This window comes from Falco cherrug, chromosome 7, assembly GCF_023634085.1.
Source record: "Falco cherrug isolate bFalChe1 chromosome 7, bFalChe1.pri, whole genome shotgun sequence".
Classification (NCBI taxonomy): domain Eukaryota; kingdom Metazoa; phylum Chordata; class Aves; order Falconiformes; family Falconidae; genus Falco; species Falco cherrug.
Window position 1 is genome coordinate 42447001 of NC_073703.1, and position 24583 is coordinate 42471583.

A 24583-nucleotide genomic window follows, 5' to 3' on the forward strand; every position below is an offset into this window, starting at 1 on the left:
AACTCATGCACATGTGAAACTAAGACCATGCATCCTGACTGAACAAAGGCAATGCACAATATTGTAGGAAATAAAGTCATTAATATATGATGACATGACTTCATGGCTTTTTCATAATAATTGCTAAAACTGTAAGAGGCAGCTACACAGAATGAACAAACAGGTGCAGTTCTGCAGAATGAGGCTGTCCCAACAGGCATTTTACAGCTATTCTGTTTGGAAGGTATGGACTACACACATGATTCCTACTTTTTCCACTTTAAGATTTCATTTTCTTTTTGCCTTTCCATACAAGAGCCAGAAGAACTTAACATAAATTAAAATATCAAGTCTTATCCTCCCAGCCAATGGAGTAGCCGCCTATGGGCTACTCAAATCACATTTTAAAAAGTCAATAATTCATGAAAATAATGCCCAAAACCAATTAAAATCCTATTTCACACAAGAACAAGAGTAGTATTTTGACACTTCTGGAAGAGAAATAACTACGAAAAGCTGCTACTGCATTTCTATGATAAACATTATGTTAACTATTCAAGTCATCAATACACAGAAACACAAAAGCTGTGCTGAAGAACTGTTGCTATCGACTCCCGAGAGGAAGCAGATTAGGATCATGGTTTGCAGTACCAGAGCGTTTTTTGACTGCAACAAAAACTAAATTTAGACCCAGTTACATAAAAAATACTAATAGCCTTAACACTTTTAATCAGCGTAAGAGGTTTAGAGATACACAAATGATGTAAAGTCTGTTGACTAGTTTTATACTGCTTTTGCAATATTGTGCATTAGTAAAATCAGGGAGATTATGAAATACTGAAACATAATAAAATTACATAAAACATGAAAAACAGGTTATATAGAGTGACTCCAAACTTTGATACTAACAGAAATTTTACCAGAACACATCAAGAACGTATCTCTACAGATTCCTGCAGCATGGGGGCTAACCTACCCGGGTAACGCAACACAAGAAGCTGGCAGGTTCAGAGAGCAGGTGGGACTCTCTATAAATGCAGTATTAACACATGTGATCAAAGGGCAAAAAATAAAATGCTTGCTATCTTCATACTGTTGCAAACTGCTGATCCATGGCTAGCACAACAGCACAAGGCAATCTGGCAGGCTTTCAAATGCCAAGTCTGGCATGGTGACGGGCAATATGCTCTGCCAGCTGTGCAACTCCCTTTAGGAGCTGCGAAATGGCAAAAAAGTAATTCCCTGATGATTTTTAAGGATAGCTCATTATTATGGGTTGGCTAGTAATTTATGAAGTATTGATCACATCACACTCAGCTTTTTTTCTCTCCGCAGCAGCTAGACAAGTTCCCTGAAAACAACAGAAGATAAAAATATTGTCCCAATACAAATAATAACTTGCATAAGCTACAACTGTTGCCCCAGCCACATGGTAAAGTTGCAAAATAGGCGGCAACGTTATCATATGTCCCACCTCTCACTTTTTAATAAGTAATCTATACCATGAAAACATTTTCAGGTTCACATCTTGAAGCATACACTACAGGCCAGTTAGCTAAGTGTGAGTAATAATTTTTTTTTTACTTGAATAGTTCATTGCACAGTGCCATCAGAAAGTATTCCTTAAAAGCATGTTTCTATCACGGTGTACTAACAGATACAAAAATTAAACAGTTGACAGTTAGTCCTACCAAGTTTTACTGATGACCAAGTTCCACCATGTTCCATTATTTTCCTTCAAGGACTTTCACAAGTTTTCTTGCACAATTTTTCTACACAATTTGAAAGTTACTAGCAGTAAAAATGTTTACCTACCCCCTTCAGAATTATTTCTGAGAAACACTGGTAGTAACAGCTGAGTGAGCATACTATAAAACTTATCCAGATGGACTCAAATTAAAAAAAAAAAAAGTTATTTTGAAGCAATTACTGTAAAAAAATATACCTTAAGGCAAGCATTACCACTGAGAGCTGGCCAGTCACACCTAAAGCCAATTGTTCTTCCCACAGAAATATAAAGACCTGGATAGGAAGCAGTAGTTTCTTCAGATTAGATTAACTGCAATGGTTTTACATAAAACTACAAGTTTAAACAAACCCCAATAAAAGGTTAGCCTTCAACTTCTAAGCTATTAATCATTTTTTCTTTGCAGGAACTCATTCTCAGTGATCTAAGACGGCTCACCCTAGATTAGAGTTGTTGTTCCAATTTACACAGCTGTAAAACAGTCCAGAAAATGACTGTGCTCTGCATCACAACATTATGGTTTAGAACTGGCCAGACAACTAACCGAGCTCTTTGCAGACAAGGCAACTGAGTTAAGTGACAACTCTAAGAAGGTATCAGTGAAACCACCAGCTTGACAAATTGGTCACTCCAAGTGTTGTCGCTTAACAATTATACTGCTAAGAGTTCATTCTCCATAACTGTCACCTAAATATCCCTGTAAACTGATAAGCCACAACAGGAAAAAAATAGTTTTGGTTGTATCTAAAAAAATCCTTTAAAACATTGCAGATGGAATAGTTCTTTAGCGGCAAAAATTCTGACATTGTTACTTGACATTAAATATTACGCTTTATTTTCTACACCTTAAATAGAAGCAAGGCCACCACAGCCACTACCACACGATGAACTCTTTCCACTGATTTCGCTGTCAGTTTCCAAAGTCAGCCTTGGGCCGAGTTGGACATGGCTTGGGTCTTTTTCTTTTTTGACTGAAATTAACAACAATGCAAATTTCTCTAAATCATTTGTCAAAAAAACCTTTTAGATAAGTTTTTAGCACTTCAGAAAAACTGCGCTGAAAATGAGAAATATTTAAGAAAAGCCTACACAACTGATATAATGTATTTGCTTGGTATCAAAATTTATCAATACCAGATTGCAGTTACAAACTATACTTTTTGGCAGATGCTTGGCTCATTATCATTCAGCTGTTGAACCACAGATCCAGCTTGCATCACCTAAGAGGATTATGCAACAACAGACAGGTTATTATTGCTTAAGGCTTATACACCGGGCTTGGTTCTTCATAATGTTTTGAGTTTCTATGGATTCTTCTTTTCTAGGAAAACAGCTGCATAGCTTATTGGAAGTTCTACTCAAAAATGCAGTCTTTTTTTTTTTTTGTCTTTTTTTTTTTAACTTTGTATCACAGTGGTAATATATAACCTACCAAGCAGAGTCATATTTAAAGTGCACTGCATAAAACAATCTATTTCTCCCATATTTTTATAACTCATGTATTTCTCAAGCTTCCACACTCTCACTATGCGTAAGAAAACATACTTGTCAATTAACAGATATTTTATATACTACTTCTACATTCTTCCTCTACCACTGTGAGCAAGCATTACTGAGCTGAAAGGAGTGATTAGTTCACTTACCACTGAACTGCAACCACTCTTCAGAATTTCTCTGCCACAAACACCAACACATCTTTTACAACAAGAAATTAAGAATTTTATGAGTGTAGTTAGTTTAGATCGATGTGAAACAATGTGCGCTTTCATCCCTTGATTAATACTGGTCAAACAGTGTGAGGTACACTAGAAGTTCACAGCATATACTGCTTATCATACAGGGACAATGCAATTTTAGACCCTAAATTTTAAATCTAGAATTAGAATCCAAAACATTCAATGAAATATTTGCTCTGCTGGCAACTTCATGGAAGATTATTTTCTACAAAAGTTTGTTACTATAATGGAAGCTTTCAACTTCACTGGAAGGAATAAAAGTACTTTTTTTTTTTTTTTTTTCCTCCTCCTCTTTTTTTCTTTTTCTTCTTCTGTAAGATCAATACTGTTCATATCAACTCTGGCTAACTACCACGTTCTGTATTTGCAGGAAACAAGCCATGCAATGGACTCCCCCTTTACAAAACAAATCCTAGTGACACAAATGTTCATCTTTGTCTCATCTCTCTTTTCCAGTCAGAAAGTCGCAAAGAAGGTAAAACTGTTTGTTTTTAAAAATACTTTAAGTTTCAACAGGCAATTTACAAGATCTTTCTGATCTAGTTTCATTATCCCATTTTGAACTACCCTAGGGTCCCTATACAGTTTTCAGATCAAGACCTAGACTTCTGTTTACTGGATGCATTTCATTATCAGATTTGACTGTGAGCTCATCTTCCCCAGCACCATCTTTTTAAAACTACGAAAACATCTGTAAATGCCATGAAACAGAATACCGTGCAATGTTCAGATCCTTACAGTTAAGATTTCTTTTACCAAAGTTTCCAAAAATTTTCGTGGTTGAAGAGTTTTTCCCAGGCAATACACTCCTCTTTCCTAACTGAAATATTAATGCATGGCACATCTTATCAAAGAAATGCTTATTCTACACAAGGTGTTTCAGGGTACAACCATCTATACCAATTATTGGGGGAGGAGGGGCAGGGAGTTGGTAGGGTGTCTCTTTGCTTTAATTATTCCAAATGAATAGTGTTTGACAGCAACTAAAAGCTAGTACAGATACAGAAGAGTTCCTACTTTTCCAAACAAGTTTTTCCACCAAATAGATCTCAAATGCTCTCATGAGACTGTTACTCTCACTGAATGCAGGGCATGCTACATTTCCATTAACACATTACTTTGAGACGTGGATCCAGTTAAGTCTAAATATTATTCAGGGAAGGAGAAGAAAGGTTTCCAGCTTCACCTCACCTCCAGTACATACTGTCAAAGTAAAACGATTAAAAACAAGACTGTCACCCACAAAGTTATTTAACTTCGGGGTAAAGCCATGTTGACAATGGGAACAACTAAAGAATTAATTCCGGAATTATTATTAAGGAGTTCTGCTTCTACGTTCCCTTATCTTTTCAAATATGTCTTCGTATTCTATCCCATCCGCACGTTTACGTGCAACCTACTACAGACCCTAGGGATGGCATAAGACAAATTATGCCTTTCCTGTGTCTCCACACCTCTTCGCCTCTTAGCTGAGGAATCCTAATTATCCAAGATGACCCTTGGAAGGAAATGTTTAAGTGGTCAGTAAGTACCAAAACTAAGTTTGACTTAAGTTAATATTCTTGCCCTCATGAGCAATAGAGCAAAGAGTAAGAAATGGTACTCCTTGCCAAGTTTTAACTGCTAATGAAGAAAATGCAGAAGTCAGAAAACACAGCTTACATTCCATGACAGCACAGACATTTTGAGGAGGTAAGGGAAAATTAATCTTTCATTTTGGACAGGAACAAGAACCAGATTAGTAACTCTAAAATAGATATAGAGAAGTTAAGAGTATTGTTTACAGCAAATTGCAGTTAAGAACAACAGAAATAACCTATCAGAGAACTGACAGCAGACTAGACAAAATTCACGGGAATTTGCCTCAGTTCCACACTGCTTACAAGCAACAAATGAATAGCCAAGCAGCACACCTGCCCCACTGCACAGCTGCAGCCTGTTTATTAAGGATGTCCTGTACCCCCTCTCACTACCAGAACTGTCCACAAACCCAGCTTTCCCCAGTCCCAGCACTCGGATGACTACTGTTGCCTCGCATATCAACTGATTTCAGCCCACGCTTATGCTGATAGACTAAAAAAATAACTAAACAATTTAGCTGTTTTGCTCATACTTGAGCCTTTTCCTTAGTGATGGCATTAATTTGGGGTTCTCTTCTTTATCAGAAGACACAGGAATTTAGTGACTGACTACACTAAACTTTCATTAAACTTAGCTGAATTTGAATCAATGGGTTAAAAAAAACCAACAAACAAAACTGACAAAGGTTTGTGATCACACCATCTTGTCTTTATCCTTTTCTTAAAAACAGCACTATTCTTAGTTTGATTTCCTAAGGGATTTTTTTCTTTTGTTAGTATATTCCATGCAGGCATGTGTGATCTCTGCCCACCCTAAGCCCTCAAGTTAAAAGTCCTAAGGCCAATACGATTTCTGTACAAAGTAACTCACTTTATAAAAGTTCATCAGTATTAGCAACAATAGTAATACAACAGTTTTCACCAGCAAGCATCCAGTATCATATACATTTACATAGCATTGCTACAAAACAGCTACAAAACCAGAGCATTTCTATGAAGTTTTGGCTGTCAATATAATTGAAAATAAAAGTTTTTCTACACTGTAACAAGAAAAAAAAAAAGTGTTGAGCCATTCAGTCATTCTTACCAAGATTTTCTTTGTGTAACAAACCACATTCACACTTGCATTAAATTTTCAAAGTTTTTACATTTTCAGTATATAGTTCTAGCAGGTTTGGGTTTCTTTGGTTGTTTTTCTGTTGCTGTTTGTTTGTTTTAGAGTCTTCAGGTTTAAGTTACTCTTTTTAAAAGAATCCATCTGTAGATCAGATAGTTTTCTATCTGAATGAGTTGCAAAGTAAATTAGCTTTCCATTGACAGCCCACAGGGCTATTTTTTTGCCACTTTTTCAAAAGGTTTTATTTAAACATATACACAGAGCACGTATTACATTGCTGTTTTATGCAAAAACAAGCAAGCAACCCTCCACTGCCAAAGCTGGTGGTTCACACATGGACAGGGGAAAAAAGGATTAAATTAACTCGAGGCCATTTATTTGCATAAGTTAATTTCTGAGAAATTAAGGTGCCCAAAACTGTGATCATCTTCAACTAAGATGTAAGGTCAATTCCTAGCAGCAGCAGCTACAGCAAGTGCCACTGTCAACTAGAATGAAAAATGGCATAAAAACATGCAATTAGAATGAAACAGGGTGCAAAACCATTAAATCACATGAACTCTTCCTGAACTTAGCTCATGGCACTCTGAACAAACAGCAGGGCATGAATAAAGTCTTTAAACCTTGAAAGCATTAAAATCAGAACTCAGAAAAAAATTTTTAGTAAGCACCATTTTGCAAAATTAGAAGTTACAAATTCTATGTTTGTACAGAAGTTACTCTGAAGCACACAATTACCAGATTTTAAGCTGCCTTACAGCATTATCCAGTTTTCTTAAAGAGTACCTTTCCAAAGCAATTTTTTGATCCTGCAGAGTAATACTTTATACAGAATATGAAATGCTGTTCTGGAACAAATCAGTAAGATGGAGCAGATACAACATTGAGATGCAGCCAGATTAACACTGCGGGGAAGTATAGGTAGTTCAGCTTTAAGTGGGCTATTAAAAATGTACTTTAACTAACCTCCATTTAAAAAACACACAACAAAACTCAAGACTGTCTGTAAACCAAAGTTAGGAAAAAAAAACAACAACGAAGAACAAAAATACCAAAACAAAAAAAATAAATCACAGAGACCCCAAAAAGAACAAAACCAAAGAAACCCACAGTTCCCCTCTAATCTTATTTTAGAACAGAAGAATGACTTATGTATTTTGTACACTTTAGCAGGGAATCTATGAAACCAAAACATTGTCTTGACAAACAGAACCTTTCCTGAGAAGGGTTCATAGTCACAAACTCATTTATAATGTGTTATGTGGGAGATGGCAAGTCGTAACAGTTTGAAAGTCAACAACATGGAATGTACCAACAAATTTATGAACAACAGTAGCAGTTATTTATTTACATGTTCAGGGTAGTTGATTTTTTTTTTTTTATGAATTAGGCTTCCCCTGTATAAATTAGAAAACTACAAGTTGTCAAAATGGGCGAAATCCCCAGTCTTCAAAAGTTCAAGTAAAAACATCTTTGCAGCACTTCCTTTAGACAATAGCATATTGCTCATATAAAAGGTCTCTTATCCTATAGAAGTCCTGACAGAGACAGCCTTCCAATCCAATGCGTCCTGTTTCAGTCTGAAATAAAAGACATGGTGCAATTTATTATCTTTACACTAACAAAAACTCCAATTTTCACTTAAAATATTATTTACCGAAGTTTAAGACACAGAACACCTACCCTGCGAACAGCCACCAGATTGTTGCACACAAGCACTCCTCCTACAAATTCAGCTTGTATACCTTCTCGCAAGAGAACCTGCTTGAAGTCAGACAGTCTTGGCTCATTCATAAATACAGACTGGTGTCCAAGAACCTTTAAACAACACACACAATTTTAATACTTCTGCTATTTAATACCTTCCATTTTTCCAAAGATCTCCTCGTCACTGTGTTAGCAGCAGTCTGGACTAGACTACAAGACTATAAACGGGAAGACTGGTTTTATCTCCATTGACCTGCAGCAAGGCATTTCCAGGATAGGAAGGCCTTATAAGTTATCCATCAAGTAAAGGAAAAGTTTCTTCCTTTGCTCAAATATCGAAGATAAATGGAAAGCTATCATTGAAGATCCCACTTCCAAGCCATGTTATGCAGGGACTGAACTGCAGCTGCTGATCACTACATGACTTCTATGACGTTAATCTGAACAGACTTCAGTGTTTTCTCCACATTTATCTAGCTCCTAGAACTGACTACATTTTAAGATACTGTTGCACAGTCCTAAAAGCAATTCTAGAGTTAGAAGGCACTGTAATAATTCAATAAAGAGATAGAACATCTACTCACATGTAAAGTATTTAAGAGTAAAGATGAATTTATAGAAATTATTAAACTTAACAAGCTCTCAAATCACTACTATAGAAGCAGACATATGAATGTCAAAGACCTGTACCTCAAGTATATGAAGTATTTTCCATAGCATCAACAAAACAAAAAAATCCAAGAGTGACTAAATGCCGATTAATTTTCAAATCTGCAAGTACTAACTACAAATATGTAACATGCTGATTAAAAACTTATCTTCATAAATAGATGGTACTGTATATGTTAGACACTGTTAATGGATGCAAGAGATCATCCTTGCTGAAAAGCCTAAAATACGAACAAAGCACAGTACCAGGTTTAACAAAGAGAAAATCCAACACAAAAATCCAGTTTCAGTTAGGCTTTCATTTTAGTAAGGTCACCATATCAGCCTCTAAGCACTAGAAAAATGAATACAGAGCTCTTCAAAAACAGAAGCCCAGATCAGCATAACTGCTGTACCTCATGAGGTGGCAGAGGTTCCAAAGTAGGAATGATCTCGCTCTCCTCACACATCTCCTTGTCATCGTCACCGAAGAGGCTTTTCATGGCCTTCTGTTGTGCAATGACACTAGAGTCCGAAGAAGGCATATCCACTTGCATCTCTAAGTCTTCATCTTCCCTCAACTCTCCCTCTTCCAGAATAACTCCAGTATCTACTTTTGAAACCCGCATGTCCAGAACACCATCTATCCAAGCCAGCTCAGCATCCTTGGCTTTACAGAACTGAAGGGAGCTGACAAGAGAATCTTTTAACCTGACCTGGGTTTCACAAAAATAAAAGTACTGTTAGTTTGATGGAAAACACAGAGTTTTCTTACTTCAGGCTTTAAAAATTACCAGTTTTCCTTTCACTGTCTCTTCACATGTGTTTGATTCATAGTCTTTTGAAAGGGAAAGGAGGGAATTAGTATCACCAAGGCAAGATGTTCTATAGTTTCAAAATATAATAACCCTCATGTCACTACTCAACTTAAAAAGCAGTGGAGATCAATACCTTTTTTGTCTTGGTTAAAATAAAAAAAGGACCTATACAACTGCAAACGTGAGTTAAAACTTATAGCAAGAGCAATCACTTCTTTTTAAAACATCAGAAACCTTTTTTGTGTCCAAGAAGTTCCTCAGTTGGCTTTAATAAAGTTAAGAAAAGTTTCTATTGATGCATTTAGGTTACTGAACAGCAGTTCCAAATTTCAACCCTCCAAAATTTGTAATTACTATTTTATTGTAAGAAGGGATATTGTAAATACCATGTTTTAAAGCAACCAAAACATTACCTTGCCCTGATTTCTCTGGTACATTCCAGGACTTCAACCTGTTAAATTAAGCCCTACTCTGAAAGGCTGTTATCCACATATTACTGTGTATGATCCCTATCGTGGAATCAAAGTTGCAACTATATGAAAGATAGTGCAACTAACTATCCATCTGCAGCACAGTCCACTCAAGGGACTAGGATTCTTATGCCCCACTCACATCTATTATTTTCTAATTCAATGTCTCCAGCGTACATCATCTGTTCAGAAAGCTTCAAAAAGAAAAACAAACTAAAGCTACACAGAAGACAGAATTTACCCTTTAGATATATACATATATAAAAACTGAAAGGAAATCAAAGCAATTACAATTTTACTCAAATATTTTGTGAAAAATCATGTCATTTCTTGCACACTAGCAATCCTCACAGCTTTAAAAAAAAACCCAAAAAGCCAAAACAAAACAAAAAAAACCCCCACCAACAAAATAAACACAGATTTTCACATACTTCACAGAAATTATCCAAGTTTTCTTATTTAGAGCTTAACCATGAAAATTAAGCGCAATATATTAACACAATATAACATATTATCGTAACTTCACTTTCCAAGAACCATCACATTAATTTCTTTTGGGGGGGTAGGGGCATGATTTATTTATTTTTAACAAACTTAAAACATAATCTTAACTTTACATGTTCATTCTTAAATACAAAGGTGGGGGCTTTTTTTTCCTCTTTGCTTTCTTAAGGCCCCCCCTTCAGATTCCAAAAAGAATCCTGAATTGCAGGTAGTGTACAGTGGTACTCTAAATATCAGTATTATAAATATATTATGACTTCAGTAAAGCTAACCAGTGCTCCCATGGACAGAAGCCTTGCCTTTTGCCCTACAGGTAAAAACACAAAGATCTCATGTTTAAGCTTTTAAACACTTCTTATGAATAATAAACTTAAGGAGAATGCTTACCTAGAAGACAGAAAAACTCTACTAATGTTTTGATCACACAAAACCAAGTGTACACATAGGTAATAACATCTCTCCTCTCCCAAAGAATGGAAGACCAAATTAAAGTCTGCCAATACAGCTCTACTACAGTTCACATTACTTACACAACTAACAAATTCTAGTACCTCACCTGGTAAATGTGAGTTTCACTAGTTGCATCTACTGTTTCATGCAGTTTTGGCATGTAAACCTTAATATCTTTTCCACCAAAAGCTCTGCAACATTCTGCAAGGTCCTGACTGGCCTCAGGTGGTCCATGGACAATGATGAGTTGTCTTGGTTTCATTTGGTTAATAATTTTTTTAATTGAGTCCCCATCTGAGCGTCCTTCATAGTCAATGTATGTAACTCTGGCTCTAGTTTGAATTAAAAACCCAAGAAAAACACTTTTTAGTTTAAAAGATTAAACATTTAAGTGGTCCAAAGTATTTAAAAACAGAAAATATTTTGAAGTTATTCTGCATCAGCAAAAGCTGTCAGCACAAGGTATACTATGCATCTGTAAGATACAGATTTACCAGGTATAAGCATGTTATGTGTATTTAACACTATAAATTCCCAAAATTCACTTGCATAGTTACCCAAAACATGAGAGAAGCATATTTGGGCAAGTTGTTCTTTTAACAAAATGGATATACATTTGAGTATCTATGCTAACATACTACTGTATTGTTTGTTCTTCCTCTTACTTGTCTCCATCAGATGGGGAACAAACTGAATTTCTTCAGGGTGGGGAACTATAAGATTCTGTACTGTACTCCCAGAAAGGCTAGTAAAAAACTAACCTAGATAGCTTGAGGGTGGGGAGGAAGAAGCAAAACAAAAAGCAAGCCCTTTCCCACTTTCTTAATTCCAAGCTAGCCTTTTCCCAGTTTGCACCATACCCATACACCATTCTAGCAGAACTGACAAGAACGAAGGCACTCACTTAATTTCCATGGATTCTGTTGCAGAAATACATTTGGTAGGAACATCTGATAAATCCTGGTCCATAGGCTCTTCTCCATTTGTCAAACCAGATTCTAATTTGCTTTTTTCTTCCTCTGTTGCTTGAAGTTCTGGAACTAGAAAATCCTCAGGTCTAAAGAATGAAAGGCATTTTGCTTTTAATAGTCTCACAGTAAAACCAAAGCACTACAGAACATAAAAAACAAACAATGCTGACTATTAGTACTGAAATGTCTTATAATTGTTATTGCCGACAATTTTATTACACTTTCCTTCATTATTTCCATATTTGCACAGAGTTCATATGGAAAATATCACCTTCCTATCTTAAAAACAAACTGGTATCTCGGGAAATGCTAGCAAATTGAGGTTTTCTAGCAAGTATTCATCATGCAAATACAAGTATCGCTAGATTTTTCTAGGATGAACAATGTTCTTCCCTCTCACTACAAATTCATCAAAATTATGTGTAATTTAAAGGAGAAAAAACCTCAGATTATTAAAAAAATCAAACCTTCTAAGATAAAAGGAAAATAAAAAAAGCCTGGAGTGGAAACACATCCCAAGAGGTGTGAACACAGGCCAGGGATCACCGCTCTGCAGCTTCAACCCTATCACAAGCTTCCTGTGAGACTTAGTGCAAACTGTCCTAACTGTTCAAAAGTTACTGCAGTTTTGGAAGAATATGTAACAGTACTGCAAAAGAGGCAAAATGGCACTTTCTATTACTTCTGCTTTTTAGTTATTTCATAGTTATTACATGTTAGCATGCATTTACCACCACATACTTGATAATCTCGCCATATTCATCCCATTTAATTCTTTCTTCAGGGGCTGGAAACATTGGATAAGACTTCTTTGCCTGTTTGAAGAAGCTTCCTTTCCGGCTACCTTCACCTTTCATCATCAAATCATGTTTTGTCTTATGTACAGTTGGCTGATCAATATCCTCTTCAGCATCACTCTCATCACTGGAATCAATATCTGCCCTGAAAGGACATTCATAAAAAAAACACTAGCTCTTTCCCTTCAGCTTTAGTATTACATAAACACACTGACTGGAAAGTAAGTTGATAAAACACTAGCCAAGGACAAACACATTTTGTGTATCTGAGAAAGAGCTCACAGTCAAAAGGCAGATGAAACAGGTCTATCATAAACAACAGATTAAAGACAACCACTCCTGATTCCTCAGTGCCCTCAGACAAGTCTATCAAAACTATGATTTTCATTTATCCCTGTAAATGGCTGAAGCAGCAGAATGATCACACACAAATCTCAACTTTGATCAAATCAGAACGCAAAAACAGCCAACATACTTACTCTTTAGACTGTTCCAGCTTCTTAGCTGCTTCTTTCTTTAGTTTCTCCTTTTCAAGGTATTCTTCAAGTTCTTTTCCTTCCAACTTGACACGTTTTCTCAACTGCAGACAGAATTAGAATTGCTATTATTATGAGTAGCTGACTTCAATACTTCTCTTAAATACAAATATTCTTGTCAGTAGTGTGCAAGTACAAAGGACAAATACAACTCATATGTCACATACAAGACAATGTTAGGCAAATGTATGGCACCTTAGCATGGCAAAATTATGACAATCGATCAGTAGAGTCTACTTTAACAGAAAAGCATTTCTAAAAGTATCAAAAACAATTAGTTTTCAAAAATTTCTTAAAACATCTCCAGGAAATCTAAGTGAATGCAAGTACTCTCAGATGAGCAGGCTTGCCAGTCTCACCTCCATCCCTCAAAAGGTGATGGAACAGCTCATTCTGAATGTCACCTCTAAGCATGTGGAGGAAAAGAAGGTTGTCAGGAGTAGTCAATATGGATTCACCCAGGGGAAATCATGCCTGACCAACCCAGTAGCCTTCTATGACGGAATGGCTGACCGGGTAGACAAGGAGAGAGCGGTGGATGTTGTCTACCTCCATTTCAGCAAGACACAGTCTCCCATAACGTGCTCATAGCTAAACGCAGGTGCACTACATGAGCAACCAGTGAGGTGGATTGGGAAGTGGCTGAGCGGCAGAGCTCAGAGGGTTGTGGTCAGTGGCGCAGAGCCCGGCTGGAGGCCTGTAGCTCGTGGCGTTCCCCAGGGGTCAGTGGTGGGTCCAGTCCTGTTCAACTTATCCATCAGTGACCTGGATGAAGGGACTGGGGGTACCCTCAGCCAGTTTGCTGATGACACAAACTGGGAGGAGTGGCTGATTCACCAGCAGGCTGCGCTGCCATTCAGCGGGACCTGGGCAGGCTGGAGAGCTGGGCAGAGAGGAACCCAATGAAGTTCAGGAAAGGTGAGTGCAGGGTCCTGCACCAAGGGAGGAACAACCCCACGCACCAGTACAGCCTGGGGGCTGGCCTGCTGGAAGGCAGCTCTGCAGAGAAGGACCTGGAAGTGCTGGTGGACAGCAAGTTGCCCATGAGCCAGCAGTGTGCCCTGGTGGCCAAGAAGGCCGGTGGGATCCTGCGGGGCATTAGGAGGAGCGTGGCCAGCAGGTCGAGGGAGGTGATCCTCCCCCCTCTATTCTGCCCCACTGAGGCAGCATCTGGAGTGCTGTGTCCAGTTCTGGGCTCCCCAGTTCCAGAGAGGCAGGGAACTACTGGGGAGGGTCCAGCGGAGGGCTACGAAGATGATGAGGGGACTGGAGCATCTCCCTTGTGAGGAAAGGCTGAGAGAGCGGGGCCTCTGTAGCCTGGAGAAGAGAACACTGAGAGGGATCTTACCAAGGTCTACAAACATCTTAAGGGCGGGTGCCAAGAGGATGGGGCCAGGCTCTTTTCAGTGGTGCCCAGCGACAGGCCAACGGGCAACGGGCACAAACTGAAGCACAGGCAGTTCCTTCCATCTGAATGTGAGGAAGAACTTCTTTACCTTGAGGGTGCCAGAGCACTGGAACAGGCTGCCCAGAGCGGTTGTGGAGCCTCCTTCTCTGGAGACATTCAAAACCCTCCTGGATGTGATCCTGTGCAACCCGCTCTGGGTGAACCTGCTGTAGCAGGAGGGTTAGACCAGAGGTCCTTCCAAACCCAAGCATCCTGTGATTTTATGAGCAGTGGGAGTTTTTTTTAATTTTTGTGTCACTAACATCAAATCAGAAGAACCTGGTGAAGTCATACTAGCAGGTAAAACAATGGTAAATTTTGTTTCTTTTCTGAAAATCAGATTAGAGTATAGATCATTTTGAGTAATACTGAATTCTGCTAACAGTCCAATACTGTAATTCTATGCTTCCAATCCAATCTAAAACTAAAATAAAGCTGCATCATCAGGATTGAAATTATCACTGCAATCACAGGAGACTCCCATAAATTATAACATTTACCAGAGATAAGTAGATACAGGTATATAAATTATTAAAAATAATTTGGAAGCATGAATAATGATTAAATGTGTCTTAATTGCTAGCTTTTGGTTGTCTTTATAATTGTGATGGGATATATTATACTAATTTGACTTGATGCTCCCCTCGTCCAAAACCAGAGTATTTTCCAATAAGAACAATCCATCGTATATTGTGATATGTATATCAACTGCAAACAGAATTTTTTCTCTAACAACAAAACCACAAAGAAAAGTGTTGTCTAAATATTTAAAAGCAGCTTCATGCTCATCTATATAGAGTATTAATTTTACCCAACCACCAAAAAGCATTTTGCAGTTACGCATGAGACCTATTTTTAAGTGAGTTTATCCACAATTGGATAAACATGCAACATACCGATTTCCCTTATCCACTAGAAGTTTCCAATAGGTCAAAAAGGAAACCAAATTCAGTTTTGCTCATATTCCCCAGATGGCCCACAATAAAGAAATCTGAGAGTATATAGACAACTCTTACCTCAATATCTATAACTTTTTCAGAAGGATTATCAATCAGGAATCTTGCTAATGTTCCAGGTGTAGTGCGGTAAGTTAAAATTATAGAGTTTTTGGCATCCTGGCACCATTGAATGAAAAGATCTCTAGAAAACCCACACTCCAAGTCAGGCTGACTGGCAAGAACAACTTTTGGACTAGGTACTCGAGCTAGATCAGATAAACTATGACATAAGGAAAGATGGCGGAACTGAAAAGGATTGTTTCTCTTGTCTTCAAAGCACCTCATCAACTTGTCACTCATCCATTCAACCTGAAATATGTATTAAGAACAAGTTATGTATAAGAATACAAGTTCTAACGATAATGTACAAACTTTATAAGATGTACAGGATGCCATATGCATGTGATTACATTAATCATTCTCAGCAAGTGGAGAAATACTGCTGAGTGTAAACAACACAGAAACAAGTACTGTAAGTCATCTTTTCTAACAACTATAAACTATGCTAACAAGGCTTACGATAAAAAAAGGAAATGAGCATTAAGAAACATGTGCACAGCCATGATTGGACTCTTACTTGATCACAAGAACAGAGACACACACACTATAGAGCAAGGACAACACCCAGTATTTAGCCATTTTTTACTGTTAAAAAGAACAACACAATGCTTTTGCATGCACATTCCATTACCCTCTTAATAATTGTATTTTAAAATCAAAACAAACCTGTGACTTAGAGAACTCCACTACATTGTAGCTGACGTTATTCAAAAGTGCTAGAGAGTAGACTCCTAATCCTGCATCTTTCGTTCTCCAGATCTGATCAAGAAGTTGAGCAAGTTCCAGAACTCTGCCTGCTGTATCCACGGCTATTAACACATTTCCATCACCTCGTAATGTCTCCAAAACATTAGCTAAGAAGAATAAAAAACAAAACAAAAACCTACTTATACTTTGAACCAAAATGAGAATGTTTGTGGTGTTGGGGTTTTTTTGTTTGTTATACCACACTAGCAATCACAATCAAAAGCATACTGAACACAGAAATAAATTAAACTTCAGAAGAGATACAAAAACACATTTCCACTGAAATTAAAGGGAGCTGGAGCTCTTCCAGTAGCTCTGAAGATCTCACTGCTTTGATACTACTTTTTCTTGGTTTTTCTTTTTTTATTAAAAACAACATACTGTAAAATGGGAATTTAAAAAACAATGTGGTGAGGAAGGTCAGTTAACAAATCCATTAAAGGTTAAGTGATGCTGGGTAAAATATACTGCCTTCAAATATGGTTCATTGTTTCAAGAAAATCTTTAACCCACTGGATGAGTACCAGCAGAAAAAAAAAGGTAATTTAAATATTAATAAAGGTTCTTAGCCTGGATGCTGATGATTTTCTCATAGAAAAACAACTTACAGTGGTTAATAAATGACATGACTGCTATTTTCAAGCCTAAACAGAATACATACTCAGTAGCTGTTCATCCCTTTGCTTCCTCCTGGGCTGTACATAAGTAGCATTAAATGAATCTGTAATAAGCAACGAAGGCCTGCTCAACATTTCCAAGGAACATCCATTCAGATGGCTGTGGAAAAAAAGGCAAAAAAATCTCACTCTTTGCATTTCTGTTTTATGAGAAAAAATAAGACAGCTAGCTTGCAGAAGTCTGCATGTACAGAAATCAAAACTCCTCAGCAGCTGAATGTTTCCTGCTTCAAACTTGCAAACAAATAAAACTGAGTGGAATAACAAAACCCAGAACTAATACATGTTTCAAATTGATTAATCTGAATGCAAGGGAAATTAGTGGTCTTATTAGAGCTGGAAAGGCACTGCTACTTCCATACCTGTTTATCACACACTACATGACACACACCAAACACAACATCCAAGAAATATGTATTGCTATGTTGAACTTACATCTCCCTCTTGTGGTTGAAATCAACTGCATAAACAATTTCTTCCTCTCCATCCTTGACAATCTTCCAGATTGTACCTCCTATCATGTGGCCAGCTGGCAATGGTGTGATTGACAAACCATGTCCTTTGCCTACAAAAGTTTTCAATATTTTAGGGACATTACATGTATTCAAATCCATTACTCTGAGTAAGAGAGAGAAATTTTAAAGAACTGAACACCAGAATTATTACTGGGGAAAAAAGTCAAACGAAGTACAAAAAAAATCAGTAACATATCTGTCCTTCTCATCTAACCAGTAGCTTTGATTTTTTTGTCTCTTATTTTGCCTCCAGAAAAAGAAAATAAAGTGAAAATCACTTCCTCCCTCCACCAGTACTTAGAGGCACTGAAGAGCTGCTGTAACTACAGACATAAGTTACATATATTTTATAACAAACATATTACATGAAAGCAAGTACACTGGTGAAAGGCAGACCTCTCTTTGGGGCAACACAAAATGTTTACTGTATCATTCACTGTCTAGCTACTTACAAACCCACATATAAAAAATTACACAAAACGGGATTTTTCCAGAATTACAAACATCTAAGCCAAACAATACCAAGAAAGGTGTTCAGGTGTTGCAGTCAGGAATGACTGATCTTTTCAGCACTGATGCCTTTTTTTTTTTGTAATGCACTGTTACTCCTTGTCATTGGAGCTAGCTCATATCTTCGTCAAATTAAAACTAAACCACCCATGACCGTCATTCACTGTCTTTACTGCATTCTACCAAGTTGAACAGAAGTGCACAGCTTGAATAATAATACCTAGAAATTATCTTCTTCAATGCATCCATTTAGTCTTTTCTAATCATCTCCATTAAACATGGGAAAGTAGGGCACTTTAAAGTTGTTCACTAAAATTACTTTTTAAGATTTAGAAGTTTGCAGCATGGACATAGCCTTGCTACAAGTATCTGGAAAAGGGTCAAAAGCCCTTCAAGGATGGCATCCCATGTCTATTTTCCAAATTACAGGGGCAAGTATTTTGGCAAGCATCATTCAGTAACTGGAAGATACATCTCCGAGACAAGTTGCTGGTGGTCAGCTTGTATATAGTCTTTGTTCAAGAACAGGGTTTCCATTTCATTCTATCTTTAAATTCAACATAAGTGAAAAGCTGCTGATTCTGTGGATGCCACAGTTGCTAGCAATGAACTACACCGAGTATCAGTCGGTGAAGATCTCCTCATTAAATCATCCACATGCTGTAACTTAATCTCTGCAACCTATTCATTCTCTAGAAAGCTTTCCTTTGTTACTGGTTACTGATGAGTTCTGAGGTATCTACCACTAGGCATGAGTACATGTTTTTGAGACACAAGAAAATTCCAAGAAAAATTCCAAAAACACTAAACAAATACCTAAATATGCTTTGGCATGACCTCCTCCCCATTAAGGGGAAACTCTACACATTTCCATACACAATTACTGAGGCAAACGTTCAGCTGATACAGATTAACACAGGGCTATTGAATTTAGGCCTGCAAAATGCACATTTCAAAACTTACTCCCTTGAAGAAAAAAAGTTACTTTAACTGTCAATGACTATGCTGTCTTTCACTAAAAGTAGTTTATTTAAACTTTGGTGACAACTTTACCTTTCAAGTTCACAATCTGAGAAAATTTCAGCTGTTGTATTTTATCAAAGGCTGCATCTACATCATCCAGAGTAAAGAGTGTGAAATCTTCAGTATTATGGCGGGACTAAAACAAATAAGAAGTATAGAGCGTTCAAGTACCTGAGCATTCTACCATACCAAAGACATTATGTAAGAAAGTGTCAACTTAAATATACCTGGTAGAGATCATACATAAACATCTGCCCCATTTTATATACAGGAATAGTTGCATAAATGGCACAATTCAACCCCATTTTTCCAACTGCATACGGAAGAGCACCGAGGTGTAGAGGGTCAGGATGAGAAAGAAGTACAGCATCAACCTGATGTACATGTCTATAAAAAGAGGGACAACAGAAGTTGGTAAAAAGAGTTCTGTATGGTGTTACATACTCCCTATTATGGCTATTTTGACAGTACATAGAAAGTCTGAATGCCAAATAAGAAAACCTAAATACTTCCAGGTTTACAACAAAGTTTTTAAAGCCATAAATAAAAGTTACACATATTTCCAAACATTCAAGGACTTAAAAATGCAAGTGACTTCTGAAAACACTATTTCAAGGTCTGAAAGACATAAGTTTCACGTCAAATCTTGATTGGAGAGATGTAATATATACTTGGGACATCAAAGAGTACAATAACTGAGGGGCCAAAAATATTATCATTGCAGACACGCTACAAATTGTATATACATCTAAAAACCTAAATCAAAACTTACTTCTTTAAAAAGAGAAAACGTCAAATACATAATTTAAGTGGCACATAAATTTGTAGTGTTTTATTTATTTTAAAAATGTAAGGTTTTTTTCTTGCAAAGTGTTGCATAAAATAAGAACTCAGACTAAAAGCTTACTACCTATCAGACCTGAAAAACTTGAGGGCATAAAATATATGCAACAAATGCAAATACGATTTGGGCTGAAAGCTTTTTGTTTCCCTCACATATAACTATGAAACACACATCCTTCTAGATGGCTGTTATTAAAAAGTGGGTTTTACCTAATCGCTTCTGAAATAAGACACTCAAAAAAAATCTTATATATCATCCTTACTGCATAATAATCCACTGCTAAAAGACTTCAGACAATAGAAGTGTGTCAAAGCTAGAAAAGTTAATCTATAAAAACAGCATCTATTTTCTACAGGAACTTGTATGTTTCAGTCCTAACCTCATAATCAGTGCTTGGCTCCTTGCAGTAAACCTGCAGAAGTTCAGTATTAAAGTCTAGACAGGTTTATTTCTATGCAGGGCTGTAGGAAGGTAACGGAAGCTGTTTTCCTGACAGTCTATTCATCTTGGAACAAGAAGAGAGTGTCGGACCACTTTGTATTCAGCCTACATACACTAAGGACTCTTTCATTTCAAACTTAGTTAACCATTCTAAATTAGTTCAGACCCAAGGTAAGGCCTCCGATAAACTCTGCTCTGTCATGTTTATGACAAAAACAAAACATCCAAGCCAAAACAAACAAAACAGTTTGAGAATTACAGTTAATAGATGTAACTCATTAGACTCACAAGAAAAGTTTTTCCTGGAAATGTTTCAGCAGCCTAATTCCCTTCATATAAAACATACTTCAAATTATTAAAAAAAAAAAATCCACGCAAACCAGAACCTGTTTAAACCCAAAAGATGGATTTAACATCACCATACAGAAACCACTGCATGGTATTGAAAATTTTCAGAAAAAGACAAGACCTATTTTACAAAAGCATATAAAGTGAACTACTTACTTCCTTAGAGAATCAATAATGTCCATAGAAAAGTTTTCATCCCAGCCACAGTCCAAAAGAAAACGAAATTCATCTACTTGCAACAGATAGCAAAGGGCAGACTCCTCCTGCACCCCTGAAAGTGTAGTCAACTTGATAATCGATGTCATTTTCCTCTCCCAAGTATTTAATCTCCAAAAGAACTAACCTGAATGGGAGAAAAAAAGGTTTCATTGACTAATCCAAAGGAAAAGTCTATTTATTTAGCTCCAACTTCATGCGTTTCTGAGAATACACAGGATAAGCGCGCTGAATACTGTTCAATACAGCTACAAGATACCATTTCAGTCTCAGACGTTAACGTTTGTCAGCTGTATGTCTTTTGTTACTAGACAGAGAAATTTTTTTTTACCATTAAAGAGAAAAAAGGATCAGCAGGAGCGGCGCAGCCCGCACCGCCGCCCCGGGGCCAGGCGGGGCCCGCGGCCCCTCAGCCCCGGGGCAGCCCCAGGAGGCCCAACGCGGGGCGGGGCGGGCCAGCAGCTCCACAAGCCGGCTCCAGCGCCCCGCCGGGCCCCGCCGCCGGGACAGCGGCCCTAACGGGGTCAGCCTCGCCGACCGGGCCCGGCGCCAAGAGGGCGAGCCGAGAGGAAGCGACGGAGGAGAGGAGGAAGAGAGGGGCGAACTCGGCGAGGTCGAGCCAAGCGCTTCACGCCCCGGTACCGGGCCGCGCCCGCCGCCCCGCGGGGAGGAGAGGGGAGGAGAGGGGCATCGAGCGGCGGGCGCGCGGCGCTGCCTGCCTCGCGGCGCTACCTGCCTCGCGGGCCGCCCGCGCGCCGGCCTCCCTCAAGCCCAGCGGGGCGCGCGCCTGCCACCCCCGCCGCAGCGCGCGAAACGCTCCGCCATCTTGCGGGAGGCGGGGAGAAAGGAGGAGGAGGAGGAGGGAAGGTGGAAGGGTAACGGACGGCACCACTGCCAGGCCGCCGGGGGGGGGAGGGCCCTACCCCACCTCCCTGCGCAGCCCGTGGGCTCTCCCGGCCTGCTGGCGCCGCCCGTTGCCCTTGGTGTGGCCGCTGCGCGGAGACTGGCGGCGGCGGCGGCGAGGAGCGGTAACGGCCGGGGCAGCGGGGCGGGGGCAGCTGCGAGCGTGTTCCCGCGCTACGGGCGGCGGCCTTTCCCGGGAACGCCTCGCCCCGTGTCCTCTCCCTTCCGCCGGGACGTGGGGCCGGAGGGGCCGGGCGGGAGCTCCTCTCGGCCCCGGGGCTTTGTGCCGCTCCTGCCCCTGCGAGCACGGGCGGGGGGCGGGGGGGGCGGGCGGCCTCGCGGGCGGGCAGGGGACAGCGTTTCTCCGCGGCCGGCGGGGCGGGAGCGAGCAGGGCCCCGTCGTGGGTCAGACCGCGAGCCCCGGCCCGGGCCGCTATCGCGGCCGGCTGAGGGAGCGGCCGGGAGGGGGCGGCGCCGGCCGTGTCTTCCCCTGTAACCAGATTGCAGGTTCGAGCCCGCAGCTGGGCGACTTCCTTGGTGACTCTTACAACTTCCAGCAAGAACTGGTTTGGAAGGCTTTGGTTAGGTTGGGAAAATGTCGCTGGATTATAGAAATGGCCTTTCTTCCTTATCTGTCAATCCCCCACTGAATGTACAGCATATTTTTCAGTCTTGTTATGAATAATAAACATCTGTCTACCAGAGTTTGGTTATACATGCATTTGTAATGTTTTACAGAATGTTTACAGAACAGCAAACTTCAGTGGGTGCATTACTCTAGAACACCTAAAGGGAAATTTCACCAGGGGTATTTTAAAAGAGATCTTCTACTTCTTTCCCATTTTAGAATAAAATCCTATTTTCCAGGACCAAGAGTGAGTTAGGACTATTTCTAAGAAACCTGTGTATGGGTTTGAGAATAGCCTGTGTCTTGCAGGGAGTGTTTGATGGCCCTCATGTTTATTACGCTGTTGTAGGATCATAGTGAGTGAGGTTAAAGGTGCCAGGTATGCAACACTTTCCATGTCCAGATCTATCTGTAACTCTTATCTGTTATGCTTTTCTTTCTAGCAGTCATGGTGAATTTTGCCCAAGCTGTGCGTGATCACTGGGTTCACATCCTGGTTCCCTTAGGATTTGTGATTGGATGCTATTTGGACAGAAAGAACGATGAAAAACTGACTGCCTTCAGAAACAAGAGCTTATTATATAGAAGGTCTACTTTATGATGCCTCTTAAATATACATATATAGAGAGAGTTACTTTGCAAAGTGCTTCTTTTTTCTTTTTGAGAGTCTAAAGTCTGAAAAAAAAATCAGGGATGCTGTCAAAATATTAAAAGAAAGAAAGCTCTAAAAATTTCAGCAAGCATTCCTGAAGGGTTTTAGGGCACTTTAACGCCTTCTGAAAAGTGGGGCTTGATTGGGGCTTGGTCTTGAAAGAGAGGATCATTAACTGCTGTCAGGTTCTTGTCATGAAATGTGGAAACCATTATTTGGTCTCTGTCTAGAACTTCAGTGGGAAACAGTGCTTGAACTTTTAATTTTCAAGTTTTCAGTGGATTGTAGCAAACTTCTGTCTTAAATTTTAAATGATCACAGCCCTTTTTAACTAAATACTTTCATAAATTTGTATCATTTAATAACCAAGTTTTTGAAAATTAACACAATATTTATGTTGGCAAGTGCTGTATCTTCACTGAAGGACGTGACTATATATGCTGTTAGTTTGGGCTTACTGGCTGACTTAGGAAGAATTGCGATAATACATTGCCTCATCTATGGCAGTTCTAATTCTGTATTAGGCCACAGTGTTAATGAAACACTGTTAAAAAAACCTCATGCTGCATAGCATGGACTAACGGTAGGAATGTTGTTATCAGTTTGCAGGTGTTTTTGTTTTTTTAACTCCCGTCTCACCTAAATTAGTTCTGAATAAGAAAGTAAGCTTATGATGTAATCTGACTTACATTAGCACTCTTCTTATTGCAGTTGCTGATGAAGTTGGGCTGGTATTTCAGTATATTGCAAAAGTCCCGTCTGCTTTCACACCTAGTTCTGTTCCCACTACAATAATATTTTTTTTTTATTTAAAAGAAGTAGAATTTTTCCTTTTGGATCCCATTATGCAAAAAGTTTGTTCAGTCCTTAGAGGTTGGCTGGTTTGTGCTTCCATTTACATGAATGGGAGTTACGAGGACTTAATCCATTGAAACTTTGGGAAGAAAGGAGGAAGCTTATCAGTATTGATTTGTAACTGATGATTGCAAGGAAACTTAAATTTACACATAGCTCTCAAAATTAAGGTTTTGTAGAATCAGTAATTGCATTTATTAGTAACAATTCTACAAAAAATACCTTAATTTTAATCTCTGCCCTGTTATTTTTTTCTTTCCACACAGAGAACTGAAGCCTGGTGAAGAAGTTACATGGAGATAAAAGGCTGCTGATGAAATGGAAAACATTTTTGTCTGATTCATCATCATGTCTCACACATCGAAAGAATAGGATTATGGTTCTTTATCTTGAGAGAATATGTAAAGCTACAGAAAGGGACACCCGCAACTCATCCATGCCAGTTTAATTTCCAATCTTGCTTTTTTGGAATATGTTTAATTACATGACTAATATGTGTCCAGGAATTCCTTTAGTCCACAGGTGTTGAGAGCTTTGTTCCCTGAAGTAATTCTCTGGAAAGGGGGGGGGGAGGAAGAATTATGTAATAAAGAAAAACTATGCAAAAATCATTCATGTTGTTATTGATCTGTATGGTGTGCAATTCCTGTATTTATAGC

At 38.8% G+C, this 24583-nt stretch overlaps 2 protein-coding genes across 7 annotated transcripts; one reads left to right on the top strand and one right to left on the bottom strand.

Annotated features, from left to right (window-relative positions):
• Positions 1–5892: 5892 nt before the first annotated feature.
• On the bottom strand, positions 5893–21740 carry CPSF2 (cleavage and polyadenylation specific factor 2). 2 transcript variants are annotated; one of them, XM_055716887.1, is made up of 15 exons: positions 21623–21740; positions 20827–21013; positions 19265–19424; positions 19068–19173; positions 17425–17554; positions 16974–17089; positions 16232–16419; positions 15524–15814; positions 13004–13104; positions 12469–12669; positions 11661–11813; positions 10863–11088; positions 8931–9230; positions 7843–7977; positions 5893–7739 (listed from the first exon to the last, which is right to left on the bottom strand). In XM_055716887.1, exons 2-15 carry the CDS (start codon positions 20973–20975, stop codon positions 7647–7649), a joined length of 2349 nt encoding a protein of 782 aa, XP_055572862.1. In that variant the 5' UTR covers positions 20976–21013; positions 21623–21740; the 3' UTR covers positions 5893–7646. The 2 variants fall into 2 exon arrangements, with proteins under 2 accessions (XP_055572862.1, XP_055572863.1); XM_055716888.1 differs by having other exon boundaries at positions 21619–21739.
• On the top strand, positions 21393–24535 carry NDUFB1 (NADH:ubiquinone oxidoreductase subunit B1). 5 transcript variants are annotated; one of them, XM_055716897.1, is made up of 3 exons: positions 21393–21524; positions 22861–23005; positions 24191–24535. In XM_055716897.1, exons 2-3 carry the CDS (start codon positions 22866–22868, stop codon positions 24225–24227), a joined length of 177 nt encoding a protein of 58 aa, XP_055572872.1. In that variant the 5' UTR covers positions 21393–21524; positions 22861–22865; the 3' UTR covers positions 24228–24535. The 5 variants fall into 5 exon arrangements, with proteins under 5 accessions (XP_055572872.1, XP_055572873.1, XP_055572870.1 ...); XM_055716898.1 differs by lacking the exon at positions 21393–21524 and adding an exon at positions 21760–21914; XM_055716895.1 differs by lacking the exon at positions 21393–21524 and adding an exon at positions 21772–21904.
• The last annotated feature ends 48 nt before the right edge of the window (positions 24536–24583 follow it).

Excerpts from the sequence above, each read along its gene's own strand:
- CPSF2 (XM_055716887.1), bottom strand. The coding sequence starts at position 20,975 with ATGACATCGATTATCAAGTTGACTACACTTTCAGGGGTGCAGGAGGAG. Across the intron at positions 19,174-19,264 it reads TTATGTATGATCTCTACCAG|TCCCGCCATAATACTGAAGA; the intron begins GTATATTTAAGT and ends TATTTGTTTTAG. Across the intron at positions 16,420-16,973 it reads AAGGGATGAACAGCTACTGA|CTAATGTTTTGGAGACATTA; the intron begins GTATGTATTCTG and ends TATTCTTCTTAG.
- NDUFB1 (XM_055716897.1), top strand. The coding sequence starts at position 22,866 with ATGGTGAATTTTGCCCAAGCTGTGCGTGATCACTGGGTTCACATCCTG. Across the intron at positions 23,006-24,190 it reads AAGAGCTTATTATATAGAAG|AGAACTGAAGCCTGGTGAAG; the intron begins GTCTACTTTATG and ends CTTTCCACACAG.